General features: G+C 43.9%; 1 protein-coding gene across 3 annotated transcripts in view; it reads right to left on the bottom strand.

Annotated features, from left to right (window-relative positions):
• GLIPR2 (GLI pathogenesis related 2) overlaps positions 1–15,042 on the bottom strand; it is a 28,464-nt gene extending 13,422 nt beyond the window's left edge. For 2 of the 3 annotated variants that reach the window (XM_037380967.1, XM_037380966.1), the window contains exon 1: positions 14,674–15,042. Coding sequence is in view for 1 of the 3 variants with exons in the window: in XM_037380965.1 (XP_037236862.1) it covers positions 491–599; positions 14,674–14,686 (122 nt within the window). In the remaining 2 variants the exon portion in view is untranslated. Of the gene's footprint in view, positions 1–490; positions 600–14,673 lie in introns of all 3 variants that reach the window. The other variant, XM_037380965.1, reaches the window with a different exon arrangement.
• Between the last annotated feature and the right edge of the window lie 665 nt (positions 15,043–15,707).

Raw genomic sequence — 15,707 nt, 5'->3', positions numbered from 1 at the left:
GCAGGGAAATAGGCAATTTGATCTGAAATTACTTCCTTCTGATTCCATTGATCTTAGACCAGACATCACTCCCTACCATGAAAGAGTTAGATTCTCACTATTTCAGCAGCAGTGGATATTCTCCTGCAGATGGCAGTTCATGTGACAGAGGTGATGATGAAGCACGTTTTAGGCAACTACCCTCTGCAGTGGAGACATACCAGTGCAGACAGATGCAGCCCATGTCTGGAAAAGGATGCAAGAAAGATTTATATAGTTGTGACCACAGAAGTGTCCATGTGACCAGCCAGTGCTATACGATGGAGAAAGAAGGGACAAAAGAGCTGGGTAGGGAAACTGAAAGAGTCAAGTCCCTCACTTCTCACCCAGTAAGTCTTCACTGAATATCAGCACATCAAAAGACAAATATTTTTTTTTTCAGTATGCACAGTCAAACCTAACAGATAAAAGTGTCACAAATGTCATTAGAGAAAAGAAAGACTGAACTCACTGTTGGGCTCCTCTGTTTAACTTCTTGCAGAGTTTTAAAGGGGGAACTCCATGTTTCTTCCTGTAGTCATTGTGTGCTTTCAAGACTTCTTCGGCAAATTGTTTGGAAGCTGAAATCACATCAAAAAATTGGAAAGGTCTGTCAAATACAGACATTAGTGAAGACAGAAAAAGCATACCCAGTAGCTAAGATGCTGGTGCAGGCTGGACTGAAGAAGAGAGGAATACTACCCTCATTACCTGGCAGTAGGTTGAAATGAACTGCTAATGCTTTCAATCCAGGAATTAACTCTTAAGAGACACTCCCATTGGGATGGTACAGACTTACTAAAGAAGAAAATGTGAACCATATTCCCTACCTCAATAGCAAGGTGATTTAAGGTTAGTTTGACTGACTTTCAAGATTTCAGTGCACTGCATCACCATTATAAAGTCTCAGAGTAAGCAACAAATAGGTCCTTTGATGAGATGCACTAAAAATGCAAATTATTGTCACTGTCTGCAAGAATGTTCTGTATTAGTCAAGACACCACCTAAAGAAAATGAAGATACGAAAATGTTCAGAACTATGCAAGTACTTTGAAATATACACCATTCTTTTTATTCGTTATATAGTACAAATTCATAAAAACTCAAAATGCATCTCTGTTTGGCTCAATACAAATTTAACTGTTCACAAGCAGCAAGTGGTAAGGAAAGAAATGACTGCTGGGGATGATTTTCCCCCTGCCCCCATGCTAATGTGTGTTCAGCAAATATCTGAATTCCAAAGTAACTGCAACATTTTAAAAGAACTCATGTTTATACTTTGGTAAATGTGGGACTTTGAGCAGCACAAGGCAGAGGACAAGCAACAAGTCATACTGCAATTCACTTTGACAGCAATTTCATGTTACCTCCTTTTATGACATTTTTCCCAAGGGTCAGAGGAAAAAAAAATCCTCTCACATTGGTCACCCTGTGGAATTTGCTGCTTTAAGAAAAATTTGAACCTGAAACAGGGCATTGGGACATTTAAAGAGGTATGGATAGCATCTTCAAAACAGAAAGATAGTTTTCACTTTCTCTGCCTTGCTGAAGCTTCTGAACAGGCCAAGACATCTTTGAGTATTTACTCTGCTTTTACCATGACACAAGTTTGTACATCTATTAATGAGTCATCAGCTTCATTTCTGAATATCCTAATTAGCACCACTCCCATCATTTTCCTTGTAAGACACCTTTGAAGCCCAAATAGACCTCATGACTAAGAAGTTCTTAACCTTAGATTTCTCAGCTTCCTCTCACTACTTGATTCTAACAACTATAATCAGTTATTCTCTCCTTTATTAGCATGTACACTATTCTGCTGTTTGCAATGATGCATTTTCCCCACAGCAGAGCTGTCAGTTTCACATACTGCTCTCATAACTTTTTCCTATGGCAATTACCCAACCTGTGCTCATATATTAAGTTATCTTTGGAGTGCTCGCCAGTTTCCCCAACAGCTTTAGGATAATACAGCAGCCTAAGATAATCTCAATATAAATGCACATAGAAAGCCATCACTGTTTCATGCATAACCTTAAACCTTTTGAACACAGTCTGAAGACAGGTTAACCTTTTCCAGACCAAAGTGTCATTGTGGACATATATCTAATATATTCTACATCAACATGCTTTCAGGATCACTTTTTTTGGTATAGAATTGTTGGCATAAGGAACGCTGTTGAGTAAGATGAAATCTGCCCACCACCTTCCTCCTCAGGTTTTCCTTCAGTTTTGTGTGTCACAAGTTGCATATCATCAAACAAAACAGGCACTCCATTCTGCTGTTTAAACACCCACACCCCCTTTTGCTAACAAACCTGTCCCATTGCTCTTATTACCATTGCTCACAGCTCACTAATTCTGTAAGCCGGACTCTGAAATCTCTCATCTGTGGAGTCACAGCCTATTTCTAAAGCATCTATTACAGGTTAGAGAGGAAAGCAAGCCAGCAGCCAGTTCACTTAACTTCACTGATGCAGGAGTCCATGATTCCAGCAGGGACATTTTAAGACAGTCTGCAAATCAGAGAAGTTGAAATACATGGCTTTGGAAGTTGCACCACATACTCCAGGCTGCATTTGTCTGCACAAGACCATCTTAAAGCTTGTGGCTATTATCACCTAGACTTAATATCTCATCCACTCAGCATTAAATAGCAGATAAACAATCTGACCTGCAAGTGTGAAAGTTGCTGTTCAAATTATTTACTCTCAGTGGCAATAAAATTGAAATTCTAAAAATAAATAAATAAATAGAAATAAAAAAGAAGTCAACTTAAATACAGGCTTTGTCAACTGTCAGTCCATCCATTAACAGAAATGTTGCATAATCCAGCTCTGTACTAACATTTTGACTTACAAAGACCAACAAGATGTGGACAAAACTGCATTTCATCTAGGCACAGCAGGCACCGCTATGCTGTCCCTAGAGAACCTCCATCCTCCCCTTTCCTCAAAGGCGGCTGCTAAAGAAACACTTATCTACTGTGACTCAAGCTCATGTGCTGACCGCCTCGCTCTGCATGGCTTCCCCCGTGCATGCTGATGAGTGGAGAGGGACACCCAACTGCCAGATGTATTTCAGATGTGTTTTGAAAGGCATGTTAAGTTTTTCCATTTTACCAATGTTCCATACACTGAGAAACCAGACATTAAAAGTGAGAGTTAATGGGAGTTTTCAGGCTCCCACCCAAATGGGAACAGCTTCCCAGACAGCTTTGGAGACATACTTTTTTCCCTTTGTGCAGGCTGCTTAAACTGCTAGAAGAAATTATTGCCTACTGCCAGGAAGTTAGGTTTGGCCATGGATCATTACACAGCTTAATATGTAAAACAACTAAAGGTATTAGATATAGTTGTTTGCTCCTCATTATTCAATTATTTACCTCTATTTTGAATTCTTCTGGAACATTGGCTAACTTAACGACAACACGTGACAACTAATTTCCAGTGTATGATGTACAGAGCACACCTTATAGTTGTTATGCTTTTGGACTTTCAGTTTCATTGATCAACTTCGTGTCACCACAGAAAACTGAGCAGAAGCGTCTAGGTTGCCTTTTCCAATTGGATTTTTTCCCCCTGAGTGTTCTATTTCTCTGTTTTCTTACTGTCTCTAAACATGGCCAATCTTAGTCTTTCTCAGGTGAAGAACTCTTCATGCCTGAATCCTTTCTGCCTCTTCTCTGAACCCTGTCTTCTCCTGCTTTGTTTTTCCCTTAGTTTGGACATCAAAGGTGGAGACAGTCTTTTTAGCAGGGCCTGTAGTGTAGGACAAGGGGTAATGGTTTTAAACTAAAGAAGGTAGATGCAGAGTAGAAACAAGGAGGAAATTTTTACAATGAGGGTGGTGAGACACTGGCACAGGTTGCCCAGAGAGGTGGTAAACGCCCCATCCCTGCAAACATCCAAGGTCAGGCTGGATGGGGCTCTGAGCAACCTGATCTAGCTGAAGATGTCCCTGCTCGTTGCAGGGGGGTTGGATTGGATGACCTTTAAAGGTCACTTCCAGCACAAATAGTTCTATGATTCTATGAAATGGACTTCATGCAGAATCTTACACAGAAGTGTCCCATTATGTCTGTCTCAATACCTCCTTGAACTGTAACATAGGCCTCAACTCTTCACCCAGTGTGTGCATTACAGGTAAATGGAGATAATGATCCCACCTTTCAATTCTGCCCCAAAATAATTAGAAATGTGCTTGTGTAATGGCTAAAGCAACATATCTGAAGAAAGCCGCAAAATACACTTCAAAGGACCCACCATTTCTGAAAGAGGTAAACGCAAAAACCTGATACCAACAGCCCTGGCAATGTGAGTCATATCACCCAGGATATGAGCCTTCCCTGCCCAGAACCCAGGCAGGAAGAAGCCAAGAGCCAGAATACATACAGAGGACACAAATGCAAAGTGAGCAGAAAACACATGAAGATGAAGAGGTAATTGCATAACTGTTTAAACACTGTGTGTAGTTCTGCTTTAATACTGAAATCCCTTCACGCTCCCTTGATTCTGCAGAATTGCTCTACCCTACTCTAATAGCAGAAATGGGGTGTGAAATAAGAATGCAGCAAATACAACTTTTTATATGTCCAACAGGTTTGTGAAAAAATTCATTGGAGGTCTTAGGGAACTGTAAAGTAATTGTAACAGGAAGTCCTTTGTTAACTGGTAACTGGTGAACTGCCCGAGACAACTGAAGTTACCTCTATTTCTACAAACTTCTCGAAGTATATCAACAGACTGGAAACAAACAAAATTCTTGAGTAAAAGACATACCAGTTTCTAATGACCACATTTTCTTCTAGACCTTTCTAAGAGACCTGACATATTTATTATTCATAATATTTATCCTCACTTGAAATGTAACTCCCTGGAAACTAGCCCTAGCTGAATCTTTCACACTCTTAAGAACGATGTTCCTTCAATGGAGAAGTGATGGATATTTAACTGATAGGAGAAATGTTAAAGAGGACAGCCATGCCTCTGCTCATTTTGACTCCACATAGGTTTGAAGTCACAAACACTCCAGGATGGTCTTATACTGGCTGGCCTCTGCAGTGCCACAGGGAGTGAATATTCCTTGTTTCTTTCTCCATGTAGTTTGACTGCACTTTCTTCATCTTCAAAGACTGGCCCTTAATGCTATTCCTAAATATGTCATTTGAGAGCATGGATCTGACACTCCAATTCAGGGATCACTTCCAGCCATAAAAACTGACCTTCAGTGCTAAATTCTCTAACAAAGCTGGTTGATTGCTTGGAAACGTAAAGAAGCAATGAAATCCCGTGTACGTCCTGGAGGGGAGGCAAGATAAAATGATACTACATTCAGAAAGCATTATATCCTTCATGGGTATACTTTGTCTTCTTTTACACTTCTGAACCAAGAACTCAGTAAATGGGCAACATCTCCATCCCATACAATAGGCATTTATGGGCGATAGCATAATTGTTAGTACACTATTTCCTTTTCAACTTGAATTATCCTATGACCCTACTGAAAGTTGGAAGAGAAAGTATTCCTTGTGGGAATGAAAGGAATTGGAGGTTATAATTAGACATGGGTTTTAATGGGAGTAGTTTCCCAGAACCTTCTTGTGTTTATCAGGCTGCTCAAAATAGCTTTCCCTTCAGCTCAGGAGATCCCTCTTCAGGTAGGTTCTCTGATGTCTTTCAGCAGTGACTTTTGCCTGAAACTTTCTTACATACCTGCTTATCACGGGGGTGAACTTCAGGACAACAGTAAGATGACTGAGTTAATCAAATCTGATGGACAACGTCCACACTCATTTTATTATCTGGGCTTCCTCTACAGCAAACCGGCAACTTAATAACTTTGCATTACCTGTGCCATATGGTGTAACACACTATTTTCTCCCATACCGAATTTCAGGCATATAGCCTGATAATATGAAGCCACCGGTGTAATAATGTTTCAATGACATTAGTCGTGTCACTATTTGAGTGCAAATCCTATTCTTGCTGTAATAGACAGTGTTGATTATTTCCTCACTTAAGGCCTTTTATAAACTGTTAGGCAATTGACTGCCCTGATTAAAAAGGAACACCTGGTAAACTGGAAACAGCACAGCTCTGAGAGGCATCAGAGCCTTCTGTGATATAAACTTTTTTTTAAAAAAAAAAAGCAACACTAATCAGCAGGTTTGAGCATTGACAGAACCAAGTTCTCACTTTCATTGGAGGCAGGGGTTGGGGAGGGGAGTCCTCTGCTTGCAGCCCCTCTCTCCTCTGAACCATCAGACCAATAAGCCTGTCAACAAGTAGTGACTACCATGGAGTGGTCGTCTTGCATAAGGTTGGAACTGACTGCTCATCATATCCAGAGAAGCCAGTGTTGGCTTTGCATGAAAGACAACCAAAAGAATGATTTTTATTATTACTCTGCCGTGGAAGACAATTAAATATTTTAATCATGCCACACACCCACACAAACAACCCTTGTAGGCAGTTCATGTGTAAGCTGCTAACCCTTTTAAAGAGGCTAAGGAGACCCTCTCATAAGTAAGGCTTTGTATTCTTAAATCTAACTGCCACACAATTCTTGGGCTCATACGCTTCAAAATGCAAAGCCACAAGTGACCTGCATGTATTACAACTGACCATACCAAGCAGAAGTGAAGAAATCTTCCCAATTTCTTCTCTTCCTCTCTCCCCAAAAACATATGTGCTTAGAGTTTCTAATTATAGTAATTTATGAAGAAAATGATGTGCGATTGTATTTACTAATGAGTAACACCAGAAATCAGAACTTCTCCACTATCAGATCTGAGCTTCAGCTATTAGATTGTGATTCCATCTTATAACATTTGCATGACAGCAGCATGATACTATACTCTTCAGCAAGTAACAACTCTTCTAAGTCTTTTGTAAGTCATTTGAATGTCTAACTTAAGTAATTTTTGTGGGTCACAGTATTTTGGATGCTGCATATTCTTGTGCTCTGTGGATGGCCAGCAATAGAGACAACCTTGTTGGTACCCAGTGCCAAGTTCATTTTACATAGAACTGTTAGCTGCCTGGTGCCAACCTAAGCCTTTGTAAAGTGAAGAATTTTGCAAAGAAGAACTGAAGACAGATTGAAGAACTATCCCATGTCTCCTGTGACATGCTCTGCCATTTCATACCTCTATCATTTATGTTCTACTATTGCTTGGGGTAGCCATACCTAACTAGCTTTCATCTCATTAGCTCCAAACCCCCCAGCCTTGCTTTTCTGCCAAGGCCATCCAAGCTAGCTAGGACAATGCTTAAAGTAGGCTTGTTTATGCACCTCCCTGAGGCATGGAAATGTGGTCATGCACATTTCTTCCAATCACTGAAGGGTAAACTCACCTATCCAGTAGCCCAGTCCAGGCAGGAAGACACAGAAAACTTTTTTTACCCATATTTATTATCAATTACATGATCTCATTCTCGCCCCCCTGCTCAACAGGCTAAACCCCAGTTCTCGTAACTGAGAATCTTGAAAAACGTGGTCTTTATTTCACAGAATGGTTTGGTTGGAAGTGACCTTTAAAGGTCACCCAGTCCAACCCCCCTGCAATGAGCAGGGACATCTTCAACTAGATCAGGTTGCTCAGAGCCCCATCCAATCTGACCTTGGATGTTTCCAGGAATGGGGCGTCTACCACCTCTCTGGGCAACCTGTGCCAGTGTTTCACCACCCTCATAAAAACTTTCTTCCTCATACCTAGTCTGATTATTATATATAATAAGGATCAGATAGGCATATTGCCCCCACACCACCCTCTGGAAGGTAAAATTCCACCTAAACCCCAAAATCTTTGATTTCACTGTTCCTTCTGCAGCTCCCCGTTGCTTACACACTGGCCTAGCTCTTAGGAACCAAAGATAAAAAGAGACTGCAGTATATGCAAGTAATGTACATGAATGCCTACACCCAGGGACTGCAGTTCCAAAGCGAAGCCTTTTTCGTCTCTCCAGAAAGACAGTGCCACACCTACAACAGTGCAATGGAAATCCTGCCAGGAGGCAGTTCAGGGAAATGTACTACTCATGGTCCTAAGTCCTTAAACAGTGGAGATGTAGAAGCTATAGGAGCTGTCATGTCTAAGCATGTGGAGGAAAAGAAGGTTATCAGGAGTAGCCAACATGCATTCACCAAGGCAAGACCATGCCTGAACAACATAACAGCCTTCTACGATGGAATGACTGGCTGGGCAGATGAGGGGAGAGCGGTGGATGTTGTCTACCTTAACCTCAGCAAGGCTGTTGGCACCGTCTCCCATAAGATCCCCACAGGTAAGCTCAGGCAGTGTGGGTCAGATGAGCAGTGGGGTGGATGGAGAACTGGCTGATGGCAGAGCTCAGGGGGTTGTGATCAGCAGCACAGAGTCCAGCTGGAGGCCTGTAGCTTGTGGTGTTCCCCAGGGGCCAGTACTGGGTCCAGTCCTGTTCAACCTATTCATCACTGACCTGGACGAAGGGGCAGAGTGTGCCCTCAGCGAGTTTGCTGATGGTACAAACCTGGGAGCAGGGGCTGACACACCAGGCGGCTGCGCTGCCATTCAGGCAGACCCGGGCAGGCTGGAGAGCTGGGCGGAGAGGGACCTCATGAAGTTCAACAAAGGCACGTGCAGGGTCCTGCACCTGGGGAGGGACAACCCCACGCACCAGCACAGGCTGGGGCTGACCTGCTGGGAGGCGGCTCTGCGGAGAGGGACCTGGGAGTGCTGGTGGGCAGCACGTTGCCCATGAGCCAGCAGGGTGCCCTGGTGGCCAGGGAGGCCAGTGAGATCCCGGGGGGCATTAGGAGGAGGGTGGCCAGCGGGTGGAGGGAGGTGATCCTGCCCCTCTGCTCTGCCCTGCTCAGGCCACATCTGGAGTGCTGTGTCCAGTGCTGGTCTGCCCAGTTTGAGAGGGACAGGGAACCACTGAGGAGGGTCCAGCGGAGGGCTGCAAAGATGATGAGGGGACTGGAGCACCTCTGTTACGAGGAAAGGCTGAGAGAGCTGGGCCTGTGTAGCCTGGGGAAGAGAAGACAGAGAGGGGATCTTATCAATGCATAAATATCCTGGGCGAGCACCAGGAGGACAGGGACAGGCTCTGCCCAGTGACAGGTCCAGGGGCAATGGGCACAAACCAAAACATGGGAAGTTCCACCTGAACATGAGGAAAAGCCTGTTTGAGGGTGACGGAGCTCTGGAACAGGCTGCCCAGAGAGGCTGCAGAGTCTCCTTCTCTGGAGGCATTCACAACCCACGTGGACGTGATCCTGTGCCACCTACTCTGGGTGACTCTGCCCTAGCAAGGTCCTGGACCAGATGATCTACAAAGGTTCCTTCCAACCCCGACCATTCTGATTCTGTGATCAGGAATCACTTTCTCACCACTAGGGTGACCAAGCACTGGCAGAGGTTGCCCAGGGAGGTTGTGAAGTCTCCATCCTTGGAGATATTCAAAAGCCATTTTGGCATGGTGCTGGGCAACCAGCTCTAGGTGGCCCTGCTTCAGCAGGGTGCTGGACCAGCTGACCTCCAGAAGTCCCTTCCCACCTCGACTCTTGTCTGATTCTAAGCTGAGAGATCTGTTTTAGTAATGAGTCTTCATAAGGGAAAATTCAAAACCAGGTTATACCCTACCACAGTTCACCCCAAATCACTTTCTGAGGATCACTTATTAAGTGCCCAACATGTGCCTATGGCCCACAGAATTCACAAGTGTGACGAGCAAACACATAGGGTATAATTAAGCATGTATTCAATAATTTCTTAACATCTGCCTATCACAAACTATCATCAGAGTTGTTTCATGGAAAACAGGACCCCTTGCCCCCCAAATTTATGTTTACAACAAGGACATGGAGACTTCAGGAACACCTGCAACCCCATCTCAGCCTTGTGACGCACACAGGTGTGTATACAGGGACAGCCTGCACAATCTGTGTCAGAAAATGCCCCTAAACCCCATGCCTACAATGGTGGCATGGCAAAGCTTCAGAAGGACAGTTAACTTACCATTTCATACAGCTCTGCAACCATCATGCTTAGAGCTGAAAGCAAACAAAGCCCGTACGATTTCAGTTCAAAGCCAAGATTTGGTCTAGTAATTCAGTTCCGTCAACTTTAAATTATACAAAATAATGTTTGTGGTGGCCTTAAACAGGCCCATATTATCTTCCTCCACAACACCCCAGACTACTGCTTTCTCCTTATACTTGCTTGCACAGGAGACAGTTCTGAACCAGAGTGGCTGGCCACCCACCTGGCCTCACCTCACTCCCCCTCTGCAGGGCCACGCAGCCCAGCTCTGGCAGAGCTGCTGTTCAGACCTTCAAAGACTGGGCAGAACTTGCTTACATCTGCCTATAAAAACATAACACAGATATGCACCAGCCAATCTGTAGAAGAAGAGCAGGGCCTGTACCAAAATAGTGATCTGAAATAGCCTTCTGGCCTGTTGAGATATGTAATAAACAGCAAAGCAGTTAAAATCAAGAGGCTCATTTTTGCATACTTTTTGCTCCTGCACATCAAGCAGCAACTGAGGCAAATTCAAATTCAGGCAAGACAGACGCTACCAACTGTCTTCTGATTGAAAACTAAGGGTTTGAATGTTTCCAGTAATAAAAGCCTTCTTCGTGCTTAATTTTATTTTTTTTTAAGAAGGATTTTGTGGAGGATTCAGAAAGGAGAAAAGATGTTTTTTGGTTATTGACATGCAACTCTATGACATAGGAAACCTTGGTAGGTTTCTCGGCTACTACAGACTTTCACATTCCATCTTATTCTTTGTGGGCCCTTCATATTTGCTTTGGTATTTATCTGCCTTGAACATGAGGAGCTAAGGCTCCTAATCTAACAGTCAACATGCAACCACTGTTGCATGGGATGGCTGCTCTCTCACTCCCCTCCTCTCCTCCACCAAAACACTGATGGTTCAACAGACAGGTAAAAATTGGGCCCAGAATACTGTTTGACGAGGCCTGATCCTTCCTGACAGACTTTTCTCTATTTGCCATTTATTGAACTTGAACCAAGCAACCAGTGTCTTATACACACAAAAACTAGAGCAGTGTGGAGTTTTTAATTTAATTAACTTGATTTTTGAAAGGCCCTTTTCCCACCACACCTCCAGCTCAGTTCTGGTGTAAAGAGAAACAGCCATTAACTTGTATTGATAATAAGTTCTGCAAATGCCCCCGTTACCGAACATGAACGCACGGTTGCTAGCAGGTTAGTCTAATTAATTTCCTCTGTGCCCACCAGTCCTGTAAAATCATCCAGCAGGAAACACTGTCATTTTGGCAGCTGGCGAATATCACATTTCTCAGAAAGCAAACAGGTCACTTCTCTAATATGCTTGTACTCTTGTTATGACCTGCTACGGCTTTCTCCCACCAAGATGCTAAAGTACAAATTTGCACTTCAGAGCAGTTGAAGATGTAGCTCACTCTGCAGAAAACACCACGGTCCCTTTTATTGTGCTCCAAAGGTACATCTTAAGAGTTAAAAACCAGCACATGCTTTCAAGGAAGATTAAAACCAGCATGGAAAACTGCAGTTTGGTTCCTATCTCTTTTCTTTTTTTCAAAATCCTTTCTCAGCCCTTTTTTTTGTATTTGTTCAACAAGCGGTGCAGTGGGTAACTCCCAGCCCTTTCTCTAGAGTCCCACCCACATTTGCAGAAGGGGAGAAAAAAAAGAAAAAGACAAGAAGGAAAAAGAAAAAACAAACTCTATAAAAAGATAGTCAATATTTAGTAAGCTCGTCCTCATCTTTGACTGCGTCTGCACCCACTGGCCAGAAGAAACAGGCAATTCCCTGGCCGTCACCTCTGCCCGGTTTTTAGGAGGCAAGTGGGGCAAGCTCCCTTCCCCCACCAGGCAGGGCTGGAGGGGAAGCGGAAGAAATGAGACTTTGAGCAGCCTTTTCCTGCCACCATCCCAGCCTTTTTGGAGACTCCCACTGCATTAGAAATCCCCGCGCTCCCGAGCGTAGGAGTGGAGCTGGCAGCCAGCTGCTTCCCGCAGCATCGCCGGCAGCTGCTCACATGGATATCCCCTCTAGGGCCAGGGCTGGCCGCAGGACCCCGGCCTCCACCGTGCACAGCTGCAGGGGTGTCAGAGCCCTGCCAACACGGCAGTCTTAGCAACAGGGCAACAAAAAGCAGCCAGCTCACCATCACCTTGCTTCCCGCAGAAAATACGTACCCCAGCCAGTTCGGTTGGGGCTCCCCGGGATCTGTGGCGACGGGGGCCTGCACCATCTGCTAACCCAAACGCTGCCCAAAAAGAGGAGACCAAGGGGAGGGCACAGGGGGTCCTCATGTTTGGCTTATTATTTCCAGGAGCTATGGCCAGGGGAGGTGTTTTACTAAATCTGATGAGGGAGTTTCAGTATGAATTTGGTATTAGTAGCCTGCAGCTTCCAGGGAAGAAGGCTGAGTCAGACGTCTTCCGACACGCAGCTCGATTCAGTGAAGCAAAACCAACGCTAAGTTTCTAGCTCTGATACTTGTAATGAACATTGCTTCAAATGTAATCCAATAGCTATTATCAACTGTTGGAGAGCTTTTATCGAAGACCTGAGATTTTCAGCAGCAGGATTTCTTTGCCTGGGGCTACTCAGACCTCAGGATAGGTTTACTGAAGACAACAAGTTAAAGAAACTGCTCTGAAAACATTTATTCTAAAATAGTGGCCCTACTCTACAGGAATTACAGCATCCTGAAGTTTACGCCTTCAGGTAATCTCTGCCTTAATCTTTCTGACACAGGAGAGGAGCGAGGACTCTGTTTCGAGGTCAGACAGATCCCAGCACAGAGAAACTTGCCCGCATCATGTCCTCAAGAGCACTACAGCAGGAACAGGAGGTATTTTGCACAAAACACAGAGGAAGCAGTACTCTGCAAAACAGCTGCTCTTGCCCATTCAAAGGCAAACCACACTGAATGATCTCAGACAGGAATTTGAAGACTTCAATGCACTGGAAAGGCCAGGTGGGATTTACTCAATAAACCGATTGTCAGGACAGGATCTCAGTTTCATGATTCATCTAAAAATACCACACGCAGCTCAAAGACATAACCTGGACCTAGTTTACCATTGATTTGAAAAGCATGACACAAGTGACAAAACATTTTTTAAATGTACTTAGATCTCAAGCTCTATTTGTTTACATAACTACTTAGGGATGCAAACGTTACCCAAGCCTCCACAAAAGGAGTTTCTAGTCTGTCATTGCTCCTAAGTGTGGACAATTAACTAATGTGCAGTAATAAAGGTGCAGGAAATAACAAAGACAGTAATTCCTTTCTGACTGTATTAGCAACTTGCATATATTAAACCAAGAGATTTTCATCATTTTGGGATTGGGAGGTGCACAGTGGAATATCTCTACCGCTTTGGCCCAATGTGCTTTGCTAATGTAATGTACAGCTACTAGACTTACCCAGTATTTGTACTTCTTATGCCATTAGCAAAGAAGTGCTGAACTTGATACTTCTCAGCAACTACAATTATTTAAATTGTTGTAAACTTATTTACTAAATCCCAATCCACTTGAAAACAGCTTCCAGGACATGGGGCCAAAACCACCCACTGGCAGCTATATGGTGCATCGCCTGGACTGGGTGTCACACTAGTAAGCCCTTTACAGTCACATTTGCAGACAGCTCTGATCTCATCTAGGATGCTCACCTTTAAAAAAAGAAAAAGGAAAACAACTCAACAAGCCCACGCTGAGGCTCACTAAAGTGTTAGCTGCACAAAGATTTTCCTCAAGTTTCTCTGGAAAAGGTCTATGGTTTTGAGTGAGTAAGTACTAAGTTTTGCTGAGCATGTTCCATACATGCTGTTTACACACAGGACAGACAGACAATACACCACCAGGCTCTGATTTCTCACATAAATAGCTTCCTAACCACAAGAACCAAAATAAGCCCTCCAGTTTTGCAGCTGTTTCAGAAGATCGGCACACATTTCCACTCATGGCTCTCACAGGACAAAGATGGAGAAAGCCCCGGCCACGAGCTCTCTCTTCTTAAGGTCTCTGGCTCCTTGGCAGCTTCAGAGGAGCTCTCCCCCCGCCGAGACTGTCACAGCAGGGCATGCAGACAGCTGGCGGCGGTGGGGAAAGGACCAACAAGGCAGCCAGCAGCAGGGAGAGACTTCACGAACATCTGCACAGCTGGGGAGAGACTTAGGAGCTGAGCAAGGCTATCCTCAGTTAAACAGTCCCCAAATCTTAAATCTAAATCCTCCTGACAGAGAAGGTGATAAGAAGCTTTCCCCACACCCCCAAAAAGCATCCTGCACCCTATTTGCAAGGCAGGTAAGTTTGGTCAGGCAGCCAGACACAAGATAATTTTATTTCCTTTACATATATAATTATTTCGTAGAGCAAAGAAAAGCTACTACAAATTACAAAACTTAAGCTGTATATAAAATACAACTACCTTGCGCAGGTTGGGGAGGGGGGGTCGTTCTGCTTGGTTTTTTAATTTAACCCTGTGTCAGAGAGAAGGCTCCTCCCAGGCTGTACCATGCACAAATGAAAGCAGCTTTCTCGGAGGAAAGCCACTAATGCTTTACAACCCTTTCTGAGCACAAAACCCGGCACGCACATTTTAAGAACACACAGCCAACTGCACAAAGACATTTACTCACCTGATTTTCCCATGATCAAGTGGTGGTTGTGTTGGTTTGTTTGGGTTTTTTTAATTTCACCTGCTGCCTCCTCTCTTGACTGAGTTTCGCTGCAAAGTGCCAGGGACGAAGCGTTTGCAATTTCAGCTCAACTTCTCCACTCGCCTGCGACCGCTGCCGGAGAAAACCCAGCAGCATGAACCCGTCACCGCCCCTCCTGCAGCGCCATGCTGAGCCTGCCCATGCCTTATAAGGGTAGGGACACCGCTATTTTTTGTTAAAAAGATCCTGTTTCGGGTCAGGAGCTATTTCTCCACCACAGTAACCAAGCAGTTCCAAAACACCATATGTTTTCACATACCAAGTCAGCTTAGTAATCATGGCTGCCTTCTGATAAGAGCAGGCTGTGATATGAAATTCTGCTGACAAATAATTCTGCTGCCACAGCCGGCATAGCCCATGAGGTTAATTCATACAGCTAAATACTTGTTAAAATTTTACCCAGTTACTCTACATACAGTTGAAAAGGCAAGTGATAAGGCAGTTTGAAGTATAACTAAGTTTTGTGTCTAAACCAAACCGCTTTCTGGACTGTTACAATATAATCCGTAGAAGGTATTAGTAAAATGCAGCACAAGATTTTGCAGGTTAAACAGGAACTGTGCTGATGGTGTATTCTGTGAAAAGAGAGCTGGATGTGCGTGCGCCTCATATTACCTGTGCCAGCACGCTGTGCCACTGTCACCTACACGCCACATCAAAATACCTCAAGCTAATCTGGCAAATGGTAACTACTTCAACCGCGATGAATGCGATGCTTTGATTTAACTTCGGAAGTCCTGTGTCTCTCCAAACAATAATTCAGTTACATGTTTCCAACTTTCATCTTTTCATCATCACAAAAAATCCTCTGAGGTTAATGCTTCCCATTTTTTTGCAATGCCTTTCAAAATGTCAGGGTTCTACTTGGTTTTGTGCCAAGCCTGCTGGCTCAGCAGGTTTTAATTATCCTTTATCTACTTCTGGAGGCTGACTTCCACAACAAGAAAAGAAAA

Source organism: Falco rusticolus, chromosome 3 (genome assembly GCF_015220075.1).
Source record: "Falco rusticolus isolate bFalRus1 chromosome 3, bFalRus1.pri, whole genome shotgun sequence".
In the NCBI taxonomy this organism is placed as follows: Eukaryota; Metazoa; Chordata; class Aves; order Falconiformes; family Falconidae; genus Falco; species Falco rusticolus.
Note: the sequence above shows the minus strand (reverse complement) of the source record. Positions and strands in the feature narration are given on the sequence as shown.